The following is a 19,590-nucleotide window of genomic DNA, read 5'->3' as shown; positions in this document are numbered from 1 at the left end:
GGACTCTATTCATAATCTTTTTATTTCCCTGGCGCAGTGTTCAATCGTTATGATTTCAGGTTGGAAAACTAGCATATTTACCTAGGTTTACCGCCAGTCTGTTGTTTTTTTTATTATTGCAAAAAAATTAATACAACAATAAAAAAATATAACACAACAATATTAGTAGTGAAAATAATTGTTTTTAAGTACTGAAAAATACTGTAACAGTAACTGCAATGCGAGTAGAAGTGGACAACAGCCGACCGAATGACTTACGAAGTTTGAATTCCAGCGCCAGCCCCCACCACTCTCCAATCATCATATTTTATTTACTTATTTATTGTCTTAACAATAAATAATTTATACTTTTGATAATTTTCCGAATAAATTTGAGTTCAAGGCTTTCGTTTAAACCATTAAAAATGCAAATCCGTGGAGCGGTTTGGCCGAAATTTTGATCGGCGTTTCGGGCATTTGCAATTAAATATAAGTCAATATAATTTTGAAGAGAATCTTATCCAATAACTGTATCTTTTTTAACTTGAAATAAGATTGTAGGCTTGTAAGTGTACTGAAAAAAAAGAACCTTTAATTTGACGATGATATAAAAATTTCAATTTTTCACTTGAATTTTCGGTTATTTGGCTTGTATATATAAATTTTAAACAGTATTTAAAAAAATATTTGTTGTGTTTTCATTAAATGGAAATTTTCTATTTGGTTGGAATGTTGGATCGGGCGGAGAGAACCGGGAATCGATTATCGTGTTTGTTATTGTTTAACCTTTCTGTTTAGAGTTAACCTACTCTTTACCAGTCTTGTGTCTTTACTCGTGAGTTCTGTGAAGAAGAGATGTTTTTTGAATCAGGACGGCCTCAAATTTAAGTTTTTTGTTTTCTTTTTTGTGAAGAGGGTCGGGGAGAAGTGAATTTCGTTTAGTGCCGGGATGGCGAGCGCTTTGTCCAGTCTCACTAACACGTACACGGATTCGGAGGGTGAAGAAGGCCCGAGCGAGGAACTGCCGAGGAGGGACGCGAGCAGCAGCCCGTTGGATGATGGCGTCCACCAGCAACAGACGCAGCCGGCGACGACCGCCCGGCCGCCGAGGGGGCGGATGCACCTGGTCTCGTATGGCGACGACACCGTCCTTTCTGACGACGAGGGCGACAAGAACAACTCGGGTTCCAGCGTCGTCATTCTGATGCCGCCGAGGCCCGCGACACCCGCTTTCCCGAGCCAACGTTCGCCGTCGGAAGCCGCACCCGCCGCCGCCTCCGCCTCCACCGCAGCCCCTTCCAACGAGAACGGGGCGCTCGCCTCCGCAGCGGAACCCAGCCCCAACGGGCAGGTCGAGCCCAAGCCCGAGCCTCTGCCCGTCTTCACCGACGTCGAGATGCCGCCCGAGCCCGTCGGCAGCTGCACCTTCGAACTCCAACAAAAGATCTACGACCTGACGGACAAGATGCAGACTCGCAACGTTGACATGAACACCATAATCCAACAGAGGAAGGCGTTCAGGAACCCGAGCATTTACGAAAAGCTGATTCAGTTCTGTAACATAAATGAGTTCGGGACCAACTACGAGCCGAGCATCTATGATCCGCTTAAATGGGGCAAGGACTCGTACTTCGACGAACTTGCCAAGATCCAGAAACAGGACATGGACCAGAGGGAGAAAGACCGTAGGGAAAAGACCACAAAAAGGCTCCAACAAGTCCAAGTGGAGTTTGTCGTCGGCACCAAGCGAAGTACAAACGGGAGCGGGGCCGTTACCGAAGAAGAAGTGAAAAAGAGGAAGTCGAAATGGGACCAAGTCGGCACTCTGGCATCACACGGTGTAAAGCCGCCTGTCACCACAGGAATTGCCAATTTGACTACGTCCGTCACTGGCACCAAGGGTACCGTCATCTCTGCATTTGGCTCGCTCCCTAAAAAACCTAAAATCTAAAATGTAACTGTCAAATTTTCTTATATAATAATTATTTTAGTTTTAAATATGTACAAATATATATATTTTTTTTTATAACAATGTGCGTTGTCTGTGATTTATTTCTATAAAACAAATTAAAACGTATATGAAAGAACCATTTATCAATTGGTTTAATTGGTAAATTATTCTTCTATTCTTTCTATTGTAATGAATTTCAAAACAAATATTTTTATTTAAAACAATGTGCGTTCAATTCGACGTATTTTCTTGCAAAATTTTATTGCATTGTCAATCAATTTTCTACCATGTTGTAATACCATTAATATTATTTCAGAAATGTTTTGTGTTTTACATTGCACATTTTTGTAGAGCATATATTTTATTTTTAATTAGTATAAAATTGTATATACGTGCTATGTATCATCTGCTGTGTAGCAAGGTGTTAGCCTTTATTGTTCAGGTCAAATAATTAAAATGCATTTCATGTTAAAATATACAAAATTTAGAACCAGTTCAAAGGGAAGTTTAAACAAATACAGTTTGTTATGTGATTATGTAGCTTTTTATGTTTTCTAATAATTTTTTTTTACATCTGTATTTTTAAACATTCAAAATTAAGCCTAGCTGAATAATCAAATCAAGAGAAAATATACATATTTAAATGAAACGACAAACAAATTTAAACTTATCAAGAAAGACAAATTGGATTGACAACACAACTTAAAATGCATTTTTTGTTTGATCTTTGAGTGATAACTTTGTCTATATAAATATGTAAATATTTTGTTTATTTAAATGGGGGTAAAAAGTAGACATTAAATTAATAATACAAGTTTATTAATATGTTACAAATTTATAATCAAATCGATAATCAACACATGATCATCATTTAATAAATAATAAATTAAAACAATGAAAGAACAAGACTTTTTATATATGATCCTGGGCTCTGTTATATTGCAATAAAACAATTTACAAATTCCTGTACTTTTAAACATAAACGGTTTAACCATTTAAATAATAGTCATGTAAAATGCTTAAAATAAATTAACATTTGCTACAATATTGTGGGGAAAAGTGTAAAAATTTCTAACATATAACAAGACGGAATATAAAAACAATAAAAAATGAAAAGATAAATATCTTAGCAAAATGAGCGTTAGAAATATTATTTGTAAACTTAATATCACATTGTTTTAGTGTACGTTTGGAGGATCACCCTGCCAAACGACTACCAAATTAAAGTTGAAAAAGTTAGAAAGTTTTTCAAAACAATTTTTATTATAAAATAAATTAGTCTGAGAGAGGACTTTCTAACAAATGTCCTCGATGGGCTAGTAAATTATGCTTAATTAAATTGTTGGCTTTATTAAAGCTTTTACCACAGGATTGGCAGTGGAAGTCTTTAACTTTATGCTCTTCCATGTGGTAAAGGTAACTATGTTTGTTCAGAAACTCCAATCCGCAGTGCAAACAGGGTACTGGGTCTTTATTGATATGAGTAATCCTGCAATTAGGTAAATCATGAAAGACAGTTTTTTTTTTTTTTTTTTTTGGTGTAACAAGATATTTTGCATATAAACTTCACCTGTGAGACGTGACGTAGCTTTTAACGGCAAATGATTTAAAGCAGATGTCACATTTGTACGGCCGTTCTCCCGTATGCTTCCTCATGTGTATATTAAGGCTGCTTTTCTGGGTAAAGAGTTTTTCGCAGCATTCGCATTTGAACGGTTTTTCGCCCGTGTGCGTCCGGATGTGAGCTGTCAAGTAAGGCTTCCAGCAGAAGGCGGCGTCGCATTCGCTACATTTGTAAGGTTTGTTGTTCGAATGCTTCTTCATGTGCACGTAGTAGGATGAGTTCGAGGCGAGGGCCTTCCCGCAGACTTCGCAGATCTTTCCCTTCTTACATGAACCAACGTCGAGTTGTAGAGTGCCATCGCAAAAGAGTATCGGGTTGACCTACAAAACATACTAAGTTTAAAATATTTCTTTCCTTTGCTGGACACTCCCAAAATATTTTTAAAGGGAGTGAATAGTTCAAAAGGACAACCCAACTTGCTTCATTTGCTCTCCCTCTATATCTTTGTCTCAATTTAGTTTTTTGTAAAAAAAATTTTCAATTTTTATGCACTATTAAGCAGTATAATATTTACTTAAAAACTATTTTTTCACGTAGTTGAGAACTCGCTAATGAAGAATTGAAAGAACTCATTAAATCGACCCCAGAGGGGGATGAAATAGAAGAAAAACAGGAATGAGCAATAGAAAATTTTGAAAAAATTGGAAAAAACTTTCGACTAGTTTAAAAGTCAAGAAAAATCATAGAATATGAATCAATAGTGGAACGAAGTATCAACATAACATGACTGCTAACTCAAGCCATGGACCCTCTTCAACAAAATTTCCAGCAGGTGAAAATCCAGACAAAGCGGCCACCTATAACGTTTTTTGACAAAGCTGAGATTCATCACCATCTATTCTATTTTGTATTATTAAATTTATCTTTTAAAATTTTTTTTAAATTGGTTTAGGCCCCTAATAATTTTTTCTCATTTGTTTCAATGTCTGCATAAGTGCATACCTGCTATGTATGTACTTATTGTCTTTTTACGCAGAATAAACTTAATGTGTGTTACAGTACATTGCATTTTTCTTATTAAAAAAAGAAAAAAACCCCTGAAATATGTTATAAGTTCATACATAACATTGGCAAAAGGCACATGAACTACATGTCTAATTGGTATGCAGGTAGAAAAAAATGCTTTGAAGCCTTCGAGGTACTTCCTATTCGCCACAGTGATGCTTGGTACATAACCTCGTGGATGAGAGTCTACTAGTATGCATAAAATTTATATCGGTACCATTGGTGGTAGCATTTTAAAGTAGCTCACGGGTGTTCTGACCACATGCTCATAATAATTCAGTTGATGTAGTAGAGCCTTTGTCACTTTTAATGCAAGAATCTCCATTTCTCAAAACGATAGCAGTTTTCAACAAGATTTGGAAAAATTGATGATAATTGAATCAAATTACCTACCATTAAATACCCAAAAATTATCTAATTTTAACAATGTCAGTTATGTGAAATGTGCTCATATTCATAATAATGTGAATGTAAATTTTTCAAATAATAATTAGGGTAATTCAATGGTTCAATTACAAGTGTTTGAAAAATAGAAATCGTGTATATGCTCTTTTAAATTTTTATAGTATTGCGATAAAAATTTAAAAGCAAGGCACAAACCAGGTTAAATTATTGCAGATGTTTATCTCACAAAATGACAAAGACAAAAGATTCAAAAGTATTTGGGCAACTTGCGTATGAACATAAATTAACAAAATTTGCGCAGAGGGGCAGCAATCTCAGGCAAAAGTGGGAGGAATATTTCTTGGGAGTCTTAAACCTTCCAATCATTGCCTTTCAAATCGTTTATGTACCACGATTAACAGTAATAACGAACTAGAACTTGCATCAGTTTCTTCTGGAAAAATGGCAGGAATGGATGGAAACTCTTACAAATGTTTTAAAGAGACTCTCTTATCTCCACTTGGCCACTTTTCCAAAAGGAATGGTTTATCTAACTGCTAGATTTCTATTGATTGTGGTACATACACTAATTTGTTGGTAGGGGCAGAGATTGGCAGTTTTAACAGTCAAAATAATTTCAGAAATAAAATGTTAGTATGTGGTCTATGTGGTCAGGGTTTTTTATATATATATATTTTTTTAAATAGAATGAAACAACCAGTTTTTTGGATAACATATATATACATATTTCAGGACTCCCAAGTCCCCTCATCAGCAGCAACTGATGAGGAGACTTGGGAGTCCTGAAATATTTATGTGTGATCCAAAAACTTGGACCAGTTAGTTTTAGTAGTTAATTGATTTTTATTGTTTAACAAAAAGAGATTGTAACTGGGTGGAAAATTATAGGGGTCTAATACTACATCTAAAACCAGACAACATCTCACTATCTCCAAATAAACATTAACTAACGGTCACTAAACACCACGCATTACTATAGCTAAACGTTTTGTTAGTTTTATCTGTGAGAGACTGAAAAACTAGCCGGAGTATGAAAATATTCTTTACAGTACCAGTTGATATCGGTTAATTTATTAAACATTGTGAAAATTAAAACTCTCAAGAAATGTAGCAAATTATACAGCTTATTACTATTTTTTTTTATTGATTTTAAATCTGCTTTTGAATCCCCAGTAAGAATGCCATATACTATAAATTGAGTACATTAGGTTTATCAACTAAAATAACTGAAATAATAATAATAATAATGCAAGCCCTGGAAATATTGAATTGGCTATATGGGTTAGCTAAAAACTGAAATACTATTTTTTTAAACAAAAAAATGATGTAAAACAATGCTATGTTTTGTTCCCACTTCTTTTCTCATTATTTGTTATTATTATATTACTGCCGTATACTATAAATTGAATATATTAGGTTTTTCAACTAAAATAATTAAAATAATAATAATAAATAATAAAAACCCTGAAAATATTGAATTGATAACATGTGTTAGCTTAAAACTAAAATACTATTAAAAAAAGAAGATGTAAAACAAGGCCCCATTTCTTTTCTCATTATTCGTTCATAATTTTCATGCTTATGTAGAAGGTGGTAAATGGATAGGAATAGAAAATGTAATGATGTATGCAGATGAAATTGTGATTTTTCCTGAGAATCCACTTACCGATTTTTTTAAATACTCAAGTTACAAACTGAACAAATTACTTCTTTTGGTAAAAATTTATTCTGAATGTTAATTTTTACACGCTCATACATACCGTAAGGAGTGAAAATAGGTGCTACAGATTTAAAGCTTTTTTGATGGGGGTTTTCCAATTAACTTTTTAGATACCTAAATCATTTTTATTATATTTAGTTTTCCTCAGGTTGATTTTGATGTAATATTTACTGAATAATTTGCTATTCTTGCTAAACATTACATTTAGACTATCAAAACTTTTTGGGGGGCTGGCCCTTTTATTCACGCCACCCTTCCCCAACTATATATGTTGAAATAATCAATTGAATCATCCACCGGCTCATAAGGCCATTAAAAAAGCCCAAATTGGCACACACGTGAACAGAGTTGGTTTATCACTTCTCACAGTCTACCGGCAAGTCCAGTTTTTGTGTAATTTTCAATAAATTATCGGTAGGCCTCGAGAATCACACATTCCGAGTGTTGGCAGGTCAGAGCTCTGGTCTCTCAATCCAAACCCATTCACTCTCTCTTCAATTCATTATTTTCTATTTATTGATCATTAATCCAGGGTGGTGGAGTATTTGATATTCATCACCCTCTAACCTCTTAATTTCTAATCTAATTGAGCCCTCTCGCACTATATTCACACTAATAAATCTCTGTAGACCTTGAGAATCATCCACGCCGGGTATTGGCAGTCCAGAGTCAGACCCGGTCTTATCTGCCCAGCTGCTGAGGCTTCAGGGACTATCATAAGCTAGGTAATATCAGTCCCCAACGCAATCAGTTCCTAAGTTCAAACCCACTCACATTCTCTTAAATACATTCTGAGTACTCAATATACCTCCATCACAACACTAATTGTATAACTAACCTAACTGAGAGTTGATGGGGTACTCAATATACACTACACATCACCCTCAAGATACATTAGGGCCACTGCTATCTCACACACCAAACTATCAGTACTGTAACAGTAAACCACTCTGTTTACTCCAAGAATCGCAACAGGAGACCCAAGAGGATTGGTAGACGCAATGGTTAAGGTGTTGACATGGCGCTCATCACTTTAAGGCAAAGGTTCCGGGTTTGGGTTCATTGGATCTCTATTCAAACCTGACATACTTACAAATAGGCTTTTTCTCAAAAACACTAGCACCCCGGGGTTGATACGACCTCTGCTGTTGGAAAGCCCCATAAGAAAAACAAATTGGTCACACTAATAGATACATTAATTTTATATATATATAAAACACAAGCTATATCTATAAAGTACTGTAAACAGTAAAGGAATCTTGTCTAAAATGTCTAAAAATCGAAACAGGGACCCAAATACTTATAATTCTCATATCGAGTGACATTCCTACATGCCCTCTATACGGAGCCAAGCAATTGCACACTTCGTACACGAGCTTTGGCCCAAAAGTAAGTGACTGCCTTTTGTAGTATCTGTTTAATTTTGATAATCTTTACCGCTAAAAGTACAGCTTGGTGTAAAGGAATAAAAAGGAAGGAAAATTTTATTTTGTGATTATTACTTTTTTATGCTGATAGGCAATATCAAATAAACTGCCCTGCCAGTCTGTATAAAAATCCCAAACGAACAACATTGAATTTGGTAGGTTGTATACTGACATTTGACTGTTCCTTATAATTTATGAAGAGTAAATCTGGAATATTTGAATGTTTGTTTAGTAGGTAAATTGTGACAAAAATAAAATAAAATAAAGGTATGTGACATGCAAACAATAGATATAGTTGAAATAACAAACGGATATATTATTTAGAAGTTTAAACCTCAGAATTTTCTATTTCGGTTTCTTCTTCCATTTCTGATCAGTTTATAGACCAAACTTTATAACCTGGCGTTCTTCTACTTCTGGAAGATACCTCGCTTGGTACGATAGACACAACGGCTTTCATTTATGTTTCAAATCATAACAATTTTTTAGAAACATTTATAACATTAGATTAGAAACAAAACGATATTTTTCAATAGAGCTGATATCAGCGGATTCGCGTTCGGCCAGCGGAACAAAACAAAGTTTTTGTAGTAAACAGAACAATGTCGTCATTGCCAAGGATCGTCATCGCTTTCTATACTAAAAGTGCCTTTTTGGACCAAAGACGTATCCAAAAGAAATACACCAATTTATTTATTTACTTAAACATACGGATTAATATTAGTTTAAGTTTTAAGGCTGGCAAACTTCATTGGCCATCACCAGCCCTCTCTTCCTTAGCTTTGATTTCCTTTAATTTTTAATCCTACCAATTTCATTTTCTGTTTTTCCAGCTAAGTTGCGATATTTTATGATACATCGGTAACCAAATCTTTCTTTTGTTAGCCTCAGACCTGTCTGTCTGGTTGGGATGCACACTACCTCAGAGTAACCGTTATTCCTCGGGGTAATTGGTGATAAAGCCTTACAATTCACTCTAATAAATTACATTCACACTTCTCCAGAGTACTCGGTCATCAAGGTAATTGGGGATAAATCCTGCCATTCACGCTGATAAATTACATTCACGCATTCATTCACACTACCCCAGAGTATTCGATATTCCTCAAGGTAATTGGGGATATGCCCTTCTATTCACGCTACTAAATTACATTCCCACATTCATTCACACTACCCCAGAGGACTTGATATTCCTCGGGGTAATTGGTCATATGCCCTTCCATTCACGCTAATAAATACTGATTATTTGAAGATCTGTGTGACATATGTTTAGAAAAACGTTTTTTTTAATCGTGTCAACGTTTCGATCTTTATTGAGATCATCTTGATCATAATGTGTACAATGTTTATCAATCCCAAGCCCTGAAGATAAGTGACTTAACATCACATAATTCTTGAATGTTGAATCTATTTTACTATGCAATAAGGAGGGTTACGTTCCTTGACGCCAAAAATTAAGATACAATTTAGAACTAAAAAACAGTTTATTCGAAATAAATGTAATAGTTGACATACCAGTGTTTAAACATGTTAATTGTTTTCATTGTTAGTATTTTTTGATGTGCAAGGGAAAAATAATTATTAACTGTTCGCTGTTTCGCCGAATAATTAATTTCTTTAAGAATTTCCACATAAGGATTTGAAGCGGCTTAGACATCCCTTTTAAACTTAAAACTTCGATTTAAAGATGGGTCGAAATCCATTGCTTGGTACACACATAAGTTAGTTCTTCAAGGTTAAAATTTCCCTGAGCTTGAGTTTTGAAGAAAAGCTTTGGCCTGCATAAAAAATGTAACATGTAAAAATTTTATTCTTTATAAAAAAATTCTACACATCGTTTTTCGTACTAACGCAATACTTTCTCTCCTTCAAATGGAAAAACTGAAAAAAAAAATTTAGTTTAAAAGTTTCAATAGTTTATTTACAAAAAGGAACTTAATTTTCACAAATTTCCGAAATTTTTTACTGTCATAGTTTGCAATGTAAATTTTAGTCACCAACATTAACGAAAAAAAATTAAATTAAAAAATTAATAAACAACTTAGAGGTCATCACATCGAGTAAGAAGATTAATGGAGAAATCAGAAAATTTGCTATTTTAAAAATTATAGAATAATTTGAAAACTAGGGGTATATATGATTATTTATTTTATACAAAACGTAACATCATAAACATATTGCAATAGGATAAACAAATTAATCAAATGTTTTTGTTTCTTATTAACCACTGGCGTTAAATTAAATTAGATTCGGGCCATTATTTCCAAGTACACTAAAAAGAATGAAAATAAAATAATGGTTTACTAGTTAACTACCTAATTTGAAATTTTTATTAAGCTATTGAATTAATTATTTTCTCGCGTTACTTCACTATTACTTTTTGGTAACAATGTAAAATTTACGGAATAAGACGTGTGATGGTCGCACCATATTTTTATAATAATACAAACAATTTTGAGGACTTTTGCTTTTTACCGAGGGTTCGCAACAGCAGCGGTCATACAACCCTCAGAGTGCCGGTGTTTTTGAAAAAAAAAGCCCATTTGTAAGTATGTAGGGTTCGAATCCAGCGGCCCTGCATTCGAACCCGGGAACTTTTACCTTAGAGTGATGAGAGCCGTGTTAAACCGTTGCGGCCACCGACGCCCCTTCTCTGTTATTGTTGGCATATTTGGTAACAAAAAATTATGAAAGCCTACGGTTTCATTTTATTATACAAAAGAAATTAATTTGAGGTGTTAAACGAAAGAAATTAGGTTTGAAAGTACCGTATTTGAGAAAAATCCTGATTCAAAATGGGATTTTTCGAAATTATGATCTTTTAAAATACTGCTTGGATTTGAGCTAACCCGGGCTTAAAAGTTACAGGAAGAATTCAGCTTAAAAACGGTACTAAAAATGTGAAAATCCAATCGCGAGGGGCGAAGCTAGGAGGGTTGTTAAACAAACCGAGCTGGTTGATGTGCGGGAGAAAACGCAAAAATTGCAAAAATTTTGAAAGTTTTTTTTGGAACGCAACTACCAAGGGTCATGATTATCCCAATGACTATTAACCCACGCAGACGGCCGACCCAAACCCGCAGGACGCGGGATATATTCTAATATATTTACTTCTTTTCTTTATTTATCCCCTTATTTATTTTCCCCTTTTCCTTACCTCCTTCGTCCTTTTAATACATTTTATTAGTCAAAAAAGTGAAAAAGAGAAGGAGAAACAAAATCAGATTCTTTATCACCCTGCCAAATTTGAATGTAATGCGATCAAAAATGCAACCGCTAGAGGGCTCTAGATTTTTGAAAGAAATCTACCTAAAATTAAACATTAATTTACAGGTTTCTTGATATCAAATCGAGTGATCGAAGTATCGAACCGGGGGACAACAAAGCCTAAGCAGGACGGTTAAGGGGAAACTGATTTAATTTAAGGAACGTTTATCGGAGGTATCAGATCAAGTTTATATAATCATGAAAAATTCTTCGCTTAATTAAGGCTAAACTAAGACATATTACATATAACAGATAATCTTCACTTGGCTCCAGGGAGGGTAATTCCCCTTTTACACCTTGGATCCGCCACTGCCACGGAATTGGCACAGGTTGAACTTCTCTGACGTCATAGGTTGAGAAGGTCGGGGGGTTGTGCGGGTCGGGCCGTGTCTGTGCGAATGTTGGAAGGTTCCGCGAGAACGTGATAATACTGGCTGACATACGTTTTTGGTGGGGCGGCCGAAGAAGCAAGGACGAAGAATTGGTGGGAGTCGCGAGATCTTCTGGCTCTTCGACGAGGTCGATCGCAGTTCGCGGTGCGGTCTTGGCAATTGTAGTTGGTCTGAATGGATTTCGAGAAAGGGTTGCCGTTGTACGTGAGCGGGAAGGTGACGACCGGCTTCGGCCGGGGCTCCAAGGAGCTCGGCATCCCGACGGCCAACTACTCGGACGAGGTGGTGAGGAGTCTGCCGACCGACCTCGAGACAGGGGTCTACGGCGGTTGGGCCCAGGTCGACGGCGGCCACGTCCACAAAATGGTCATGAGCGTCGGTTGGAACCTCTTCTACAACAACAAAGAGAAAACAATGGAAATCCACATCCTACACCCATTCGATAAGCCTTTCTACGGGGCCGAGATGAAAGTCTGCGTCGTCAACTACATCAGGCCGATGACCGACTTTTCATCCGTCGACGAACTCATCGCTGCCATCAAAACCGACATTCAAACAGCCCAACGTGAGCTAGACCTCCCACAATATTCAAAATACAAAAACGATCCTTACTTCTCATGAAAAGTGTTACTCAATTTCGACTTATTTACTTAACCAAAATTTAGCAATGTGATAAACATACAAGTTGTCATTTTTAACTTATTACCAATTTCGTTTTTTTTTTAAACAAAACAAAACCCAAGTTGTTTTATATTTTCCCTTCCAACTACAGTATTATATTGGAGCAGAGGAAACAGTTGAAGTCGGATATTTCTTCTGTCAGATTATCAGTTCGACTCCTTCGTTGTTATTGCTGTGCCATAAAAGTAAAAAGATTCTTCTTTGCACATACCCTTTTTCATTGAACGACGATTATGTAAATAATGTAGATGTGGATGGTATACTGCACCCTTTGTGAGCTATTGTATATTCACCAAGGAACTTAGCCAGAAACACACTTACCCGACGCAAATCCAAATTCCATAAGGTTGCATATCCCCGTGCACATCTACCCGATGCTATACCACGCTAACTTACCCGACGCTCTGCGATCCCCACTGTCCAGATTTTCGTCGGGTAGCATCGAGTACAGTCGAAAACAAAAGAACCGGACACTTTGTTTTATTCAAACTACATGTATTATTGTCGTTATATTAATTACAACATACTTATTTTAATATAAACCAAATTAACTGTGATTAAAAATTAATTAGTTTTTATTTAAAAAATTAATTTTAATGGTTTGGTAGAAAATTAATCAAAACAACGGAATACGATTTTTTGATATAATGAATTTAACTAACAATTTATTGTACTCGCTTCGGCGGTACATATACTAAAATTGGATCAATTTATTACACGGTTTTGCTCATAAAATTTAATTAACAATTTATTTCTTAATTTTGCTCGTAAAATTACTCCATTTTGTAATGTCGGGTAGCATCAGAACAGGACACTCATATTTTTTGTAGTTTATTTCAAACTAAGTACATGTAATTTTGTCGTTATATTAATTACAACATGTTATTTTAATGTAAACTAAATTAAACGAGATCAAAAATGCATAAATTTTTATAAACATAGTTTAATTGGTTAGGAGTAACTTTATTTAAAACAATTAAGTTTAACAAACAATTTATTAGATGGTTGTGCTCATAAAATTTAACTAACAATTTATTACAAGGTTTTGCTCAAAATAGTGCATTAAGAATAAAAGATGCGTTGCGATTGTGATAGTGATTATTGTGATAAATGCTGTGTACTGTACGCGACGTATGCTTGCGTCGGATAGATATGCACACCCCACCAAAACGTGGCACGCATCGGGTGTGTTTCTGGCTGAACTAATAAGCCCGGTTTCCGTGGTTGAATTTCTTCTTTGGTTATATTGTACATCCCAAAGTATTTCCTTCTGCTAGAAAATGAGGCGTCATAGTTTATTAGTAGGTGTGTCTAATGCTTCTTTTCAGAATCTTTGATGCCTTTGATCGAGCTCTCTTTAGAACACAAAACCGTGCATATAAAAACCTCTGCAGAAAAAAATTAGCGGAAAATTGTGTCTAAACTGGCCTTGCGCAACAAAAAAACAAAAAAAACCGCTGAATCGTCCATTCAATAATTAAGAAATCGGTTAAAAGTTAAAATGGAAAACGTACCGGTCAGGAGGCTTTCCACAAACAGATGGAAATTGTGGAAAGGTAACATCGGTAATAACAATATGGAATAGGGTGAAAACCCAATTGTTTGCTGTTCATTTTATTTAAATGGCGAACAATTGAGTTATGAATGTGTAAACTACATCTCCGACCTCTCTGATCCGCCTATTCTCACTGGTTAGATGTAGATGTAGATGCATCAATCGGGGTATATGGTAAACGTTATCTTTAAGAACGAAATATTGTGCCTCCTGTTATGTGCTGAAAGCACACCGGAAGCCGTAGTTCATCAAGGAACTTGGCTAGTAAGCCCGGTTTCAGTGGTTGAATTTCTTCTATGGTTACGTTGTACAGAATATGCATCTGCCATGTTGGATTATACCAATCTTCTACAGATGCCTATTCAGTGTCGTGTTAAGAAGAATAGTTGTTCAGATATCGTGAGTTGCGGTCGGGTGTGATGTACGTTTCAGAAAAACATTTTCTTTATCGTGCCAACGTTTCGATCTTTTATTGAGATCATCTTCAGGGCTCAAAGTGTTCGGCTTCTGTGTAATTGTGCCATTCTTGCGTGTCGTGTTGAGAGTGCCCAGACACGCAAGGATGGCACAATTACACAGAAGACAAACACTTTGAGCCCTGAAGATGATCTCAATAAAAGATCGAAACGTTGGATCGGTAAAGAAAATGTTTTTCTGAAACCTACATCACACCCGACCGCATCTCACGTTATCTGAATAACTATCGATTAACGGTCACTAATCTCTACACACGTTAAGAAGAATCCTGTCAAGATTCGCAGTTTTTCTCCTCTCTTTGTTGCACTCTGTTGTTTTTTCTTCCAATATTTTCTAGAAGGTTCTTGGATTGTTTGGGCCATTGGGTGGTTGGAGTGAATTCCACTGTTTCCTCCTTTTCATTTTGATCTTTTTTGTAAGGTCATTGATAATCCCTATGAATTCTCACATGAGCCCCAGCAGAGGGTGACTTTGATTTGCGTACCTCATCTGTTTAGTTTAGTTTTTCAATTCGATTTCAATTTTCAATTCAATTTCACCATCTTTGAACTAATGATGTTTGAACTTAGCGCTTTGATGGCTGCTCGGCTACCTGACGTGAGCTCGTGCTCTTGATCCGTCAGTATACCAGCAGATGGTGTCAATCATAAATGAGGGGTTTCTATCTCTTTCCCATTTTTTTGTGGTACTTAAGTTCGTACGGAAATTCAAACATTCTGTTGTTGCTACCATACTCATGCTTTCCTCTTGAAGCCATGATTATGGATGTTCTTTCATTAGGTTGTTTCGATCCCTCCATTTTAGTTATAGTCCTGATAGAGGTTTCCCTTTGATGAAGCTGTCGATAGTTCTCTATGCGGTTCTCATTACTATATGAGACCATATGGTTGAGGGGAAGTTAATCCAAATACTTTCTTTTACCAGCTGTGGGACATGTTCTCATCTTTCTCGTTATAAAAACGCGCGTTCTCTCTTCTAATTATCGTTCGAGGCTATTGAGCCATATGTGAGGATATGCCTCACTATCATAGTGTACATCAAGAGCAAGGTTTCTGATCTGCATCTCCAGTTCTTCCCTGCTATTCTTCTTCACAACATCAAGGCTCGTGATGCTTTCTTGACAGCGGTACCGATCTGCCCCTTAAATGCCACTGTTTGTTTGTCTTGTGTGGAACCTAGATATTTAGCTTCATTTTTAATTTCTTAATTAATTATTAAGTTTTATGTGCCTCGTGTGATTCATTTATCATGACACACTTTTATGTAAATTTTCATAGTCCAAGTCTTGTGCAATAATTAACGTTTTGACCATCGTCAGTTCATTTGTAATCTGATCATTGTGTTACGTTCATCGACCATGTTTCACAATTCCAACTTTTTTTTCCAACTAAATTGACACACTACTCCGGAATATTGTTTTTTGAAAAAAAAATTATACAATGATAGAAATTCATTTTTTTCACATCCTACACGTATTTGTATAATTTAAACAATCTTTAAAATCCCAGGCTATAAAGATGATCTCAATAAAGATCGAAACGTTGACACGATAAAGAAAATGTTTTTCTAAAACCTACGTCACACCAGACAGCATTTCACGATCAATAATCACTATTATCATTATTATCTTCATATTATTATAACAAATGAGTTTGTTTCTTCGCAAAATATATTGAGAGTGTTTTATAAACTGATTTTTTCCTCTGGATGTAAAAGTATCGGACTAATCAGTTAGCTTCGGTCTTTTTTGTCTTATGTAACCTATCCAGTATCGTTTTACATTCTTCCTTGCAACGTGTGACCTTCATCATTTTACAGTATTCCAGTCATTAAAAACTAAACTATTCTTACCCGGTGCAAACACTCTAAGACACAGGATAATATTAAGATCGTAAAAGTTATAAAAGAAATAATATAACTTTAATTGAGGTCGGATTTCTTTATTATTCTTTATTTACTTTGTATTATGCCTTTGGAATTAATTCCAGACCTATCTTTTCTTGTATTTACTTTCTTTGACTATAATCTGTGGGATGACAAACAAATGATGGTTTAATGATGATGTAAACAACTATTAATTCAAACAAAAAACGTTTATGACATCTTTGTAAAAGTTAAATAACCATCGCCACGTTGATAACGCCAAAATTGACAGTTATTATTTGTTTATTATTAATCCAATATAGCCCTGATGATGACCTTGAAGCCCGGGTGGAAAGATTGGCAAAGTTGGATTTTTTTATTTTATTCCAACCTTTGACCATAATACTGATCAAACATCAAATTGAACTTCAAGTGGTCGATACCTTGACGACCTGCAGATAGTTATCATTTGTCAATATGTGAAAAAACCAGTCTCATTAAGTGATAAGTAAAAATATTTAGTGTACATACTTTTCCAACGTTCAGACCATTATTTTTTTAATAAATAATTTTTTGAAAATGTTTATAATTTGTTGCCTATTCGTATTAGTACATATTACAAATGTGATAGTAATATATTTTTCCCACGGTCACAACAATGCTAGCGTGGCACCTGGCGAACACTCGCCATGAGAAATCAGCAATACTGGTGTGAGGGATTTAAAGGCATGTATGTTTCCCATGAGGGGTCGCAATGTCTTTAGAAAATGTAGTCTTTAGCGTGAACACCTAGCACATAAGCCTGCCTTATCACACGTTTAGATTCTCAAGTTAGGAGCGACTCAACTCCGGTAGATAGTGTGAAACCGTGAGGTTCAGTGTAGAAGCCACCACATCCACAGACTAGACAGACATGCCGACTTCTTCTGATTGTCCCGTGGGCCAACATTGTACACTTAACCGTGTGCCACGCGTAAAGGGATACCCAAAGGGAATGAAATGCGTCTCAGCGCTTCCTAGGTAGAGAATACAACTCTATCACCCTGAGTGTTGGGGCCCCGCCAACTCAAAACTACTGGATCCCGGCCGCGGTTTCGTTTAGAGTAGAATTTCTAACCACCCCTTAGAAGAGACTGCCTTCGGTACAGGAAGCCCTTGCAGGCACCAGCAAACAACAGCCTCTTCTCTAGGTACCCACCAGGCGTCTCACCTACGGCCAACGACGAATCCATTCCCGCATAGAACGCTACTGAAGACTGTGCTAATGCGTCATACAGCTGGTTATGCACATAGTCAGATGCAGAGGTATCTTTGATCCTCGCATGCTATATGCTTCCTTGGTCCTATCATCCAATACACGCAGAGGGTGCGTAAGGCGATCATGCGCGCCAGGAAACAGGTACAGCTTGTGCTTTTGAGTGTGTTCTCAAGGCTACACCATTATTTTGTGCCTGGACCTCCTCCTCCTTGCATCCAAGGGAAGGACCTGTTGGAGTCTCCTAGGAGCACCCACTGCTCAGTGCCAGGAATTTGATTGGGAGAAAAAGACATGCTGAGGACCAAGCTTACAGGATACACCCAAGCCTCTAACATAAATCTACAGCTCATTGTTTCCGTAGTACCTAATCATTAAGGTACGGCTCCTCTGAGGATTTCCTATGTATACTGTTTTACCACCTCTGTTCTTTCCTTTTCCAGAAACCATCTATCATTTTTTGTAGGTTTGCCATTTTTAAAAACCATAATTTAAGTTTTATTTAAATTCATTGATAGATTCCATTTTCTGAAGTTGAATTGGTTCAATACTCATCAGAATGACATCATCAGTACTCAATAAACAGTTAATATTTAATGCCCGGAGAAACAAACCACTACTCAAAAACTCGGACAAATGGTTAACATAAAACGAGAACAGAAGGGGAGAGAATAAGCAGCCCTTTTTTACTCTTACAATTTCAAAAGTGCTTGTAACCTCTCCCCTACACCACACAGCGTTTTCTGTCCCACAATACTACGATTTTACCATCTCAATAAACTAATGTATAACTTATTGTAATGGTAGTCTGATCATTTTAGTCTATTTATGCTCGCGTTTCGCCATCTTCAGAGTTGGATTTTAAAGATAATGTGGGGTGATTAGTGACCGTTAATCGATAATTATTCAGAAATCGTGAGATGCGGTCTGGTGTGATGTAGGTTTCAGAAACACATTTTCTTTATCGTGCCAACGTTTCGATCTTTATTGAGATCATCTTCAGGGCCTGGGATTTATTAAGATTGTTTAAATTTTACAAATACGTGTAGGATGTGAAAAAAATGAATTTATACAATGCAAAATATATTTTTTATATTCAATCAAAGTATTTCTAAATTGTCCGGCAACTTACATCGGTCTTACATCCCAATATCTGGACAGAGTAAAGCAACATATCTATGATTGCAAAAAACCCAAGCAAAATCTTACAGCATTCGCTTCCCACCATTTTGAACACCAACACAATTTCGACTTCAAAAATCCCAAAATATTACATACAGAACAAAACAAACATAAACGTAATTTCTTAGAAATGGTTTATATCAGCAGAGATAAACATAGCATCAATTACAGAACAGATACATGTAAACTCAGTCGCAGCTACGCCAATATCATTAATCAAATTCAATATAGATAACATACATATATCATTACATTACATTCCACACATCAAATATTTTTCACATAGTCTAATTGTCCAACAATTTAGCTTTCCTTTTCCTATTTATCCATTTCTATATAATCCTGAAAGGATAATCTGGCCGAACCATTACCAACACATTGTTTCCCTTCGTCGGCTCTTTTCACCTCAAAGAAACCGACGCCTTATACAAAAATGTCTTTTCTATACCGACTTCCTTCCTCATCCCTTCAAAATCCAAGGTATATAAACATAAAACATCAAAATCTCACTGGCGCTCTCTACACGACACGCAAGAATAGCTCAATTACACAGAAGACAAACACTTGGAGTGAGTAGAAATACTTTGATTGAATATAAAAAATATATTTTGCATTGTATAAATTCATTTTTCCACATCCTAAATGTATTTGTTTAATGTAAACAATGTTTGTAAATCCCAGGCCTTGAAGATGATCTCAATAAAGATCGAAACATTGGCACGATAAAGAAAATATTTTTCTGAAACCTACATCTTACCAGACCGCATCTCACGATTTCAGAATAATTTAAAGATAATAATCAACTCG

The 19,590-nt window shown here is 35.9% G+C and overlaps 3 protein-coding genes across 4 annotated transcripts; 2 read left to right on the top strand and 1 right to left on the bottom strand.

Moving 5' to 3' along the window:
• The first annotated feature begins 750 nt into the window (after nt 1-750).
• LOC106670274 (SAP30-binding protein) lies at nt 751-2,931 on the top strand. Its single transcript, XM_014400457.2, has one exon. It carries the CDS (start codon nt 929-931, stop codon nt 1,928-1,930), a length of 1,002 nt encoding a protein of 333 aa, XP_014255943.1. The 5' UTR covers nt 751-928; the 3' UTR covers nt 1,931-2,931.
• Nucleotides 2,932-2,992: 61 nt separating this feature from the next.
• On the bottom strand, nt 2,993-8,718 carry LOC106670275 (gastrula zinc finger protein XlCGF49.1-like). 2 transcript variants are annotated; one of them, XM_014400458.2, is made up of 4 exons: nt 8,446-8,702; nt 8,187-8,318; nt 3,501-3,874; nt 2,993-3,419 (listed from the first exon to the last, which is right to left on the bottom strand). In XM_014400458.2, the coding sequence occupies exons 2-4, from the start codon at nt 8,283-8,285 to the stop codon at nt 3,206-3,208; spliced, it is 687 nt and encodes a 228-aa protein (XP_014255944.1). In that variant the 5' UTR covers nt 8,286-8,318; nt 8,446-8,702; the 3' UTR covers nt 2,993-3,205. The 2 variants fall into 2 exon arrangements, with proteins under 2 accessions (XP_014255944.1, XP_014255945.1); XM_014400459.2 differs by lacking the exon at nt 8,187-8,318 and having other exon boundaries at nt 2,995-3,419; nt 8,446-8,718.
• A 3,084-nt stretch (nt 8,719-11,802) lies between these two features.
• LOC106670229 (putative riboflavin kinase) lies at nt 11,803-12,479 on the top strand. The gene has a single exon (XM_014400366.2). It carries the CDS (start codon nt 11,945-11,947, stop codon nt 12,389-12,391), a length of 447 nt encoding a protein of 148 aa, XP_014255852.1. The 5' UTR covers nt 11,803-11,944; the 3' UTR covers nt 12,392-12,479.
• The last annotated feature ends 7,111 nt before the right edge of the window (nt 12,480-19,590 follow it).

Source organism: Cimex lectularius, unplaced genomic scaffold (genome assembly GCF_000648675.2).
Source record: "Cimex lectularius strain Harlan isolate CLEC.00 unplaced genomic scaffold, Clec_2.1 scaffold327, whole genome shotgun sequence".
In the NCBI taxonomy this organism is placed as follows: Eukaryota; Metazoa; Arthropoda; class Insecta; order Hemiptera; family Cimicidae; genus Cimex; species Cimex lectularius.
The sequence above is the reverse complement of the archived record's forward strand: the minus strand, read 5'-3'. Positions and strand labels throughout refer to the sequence as shown.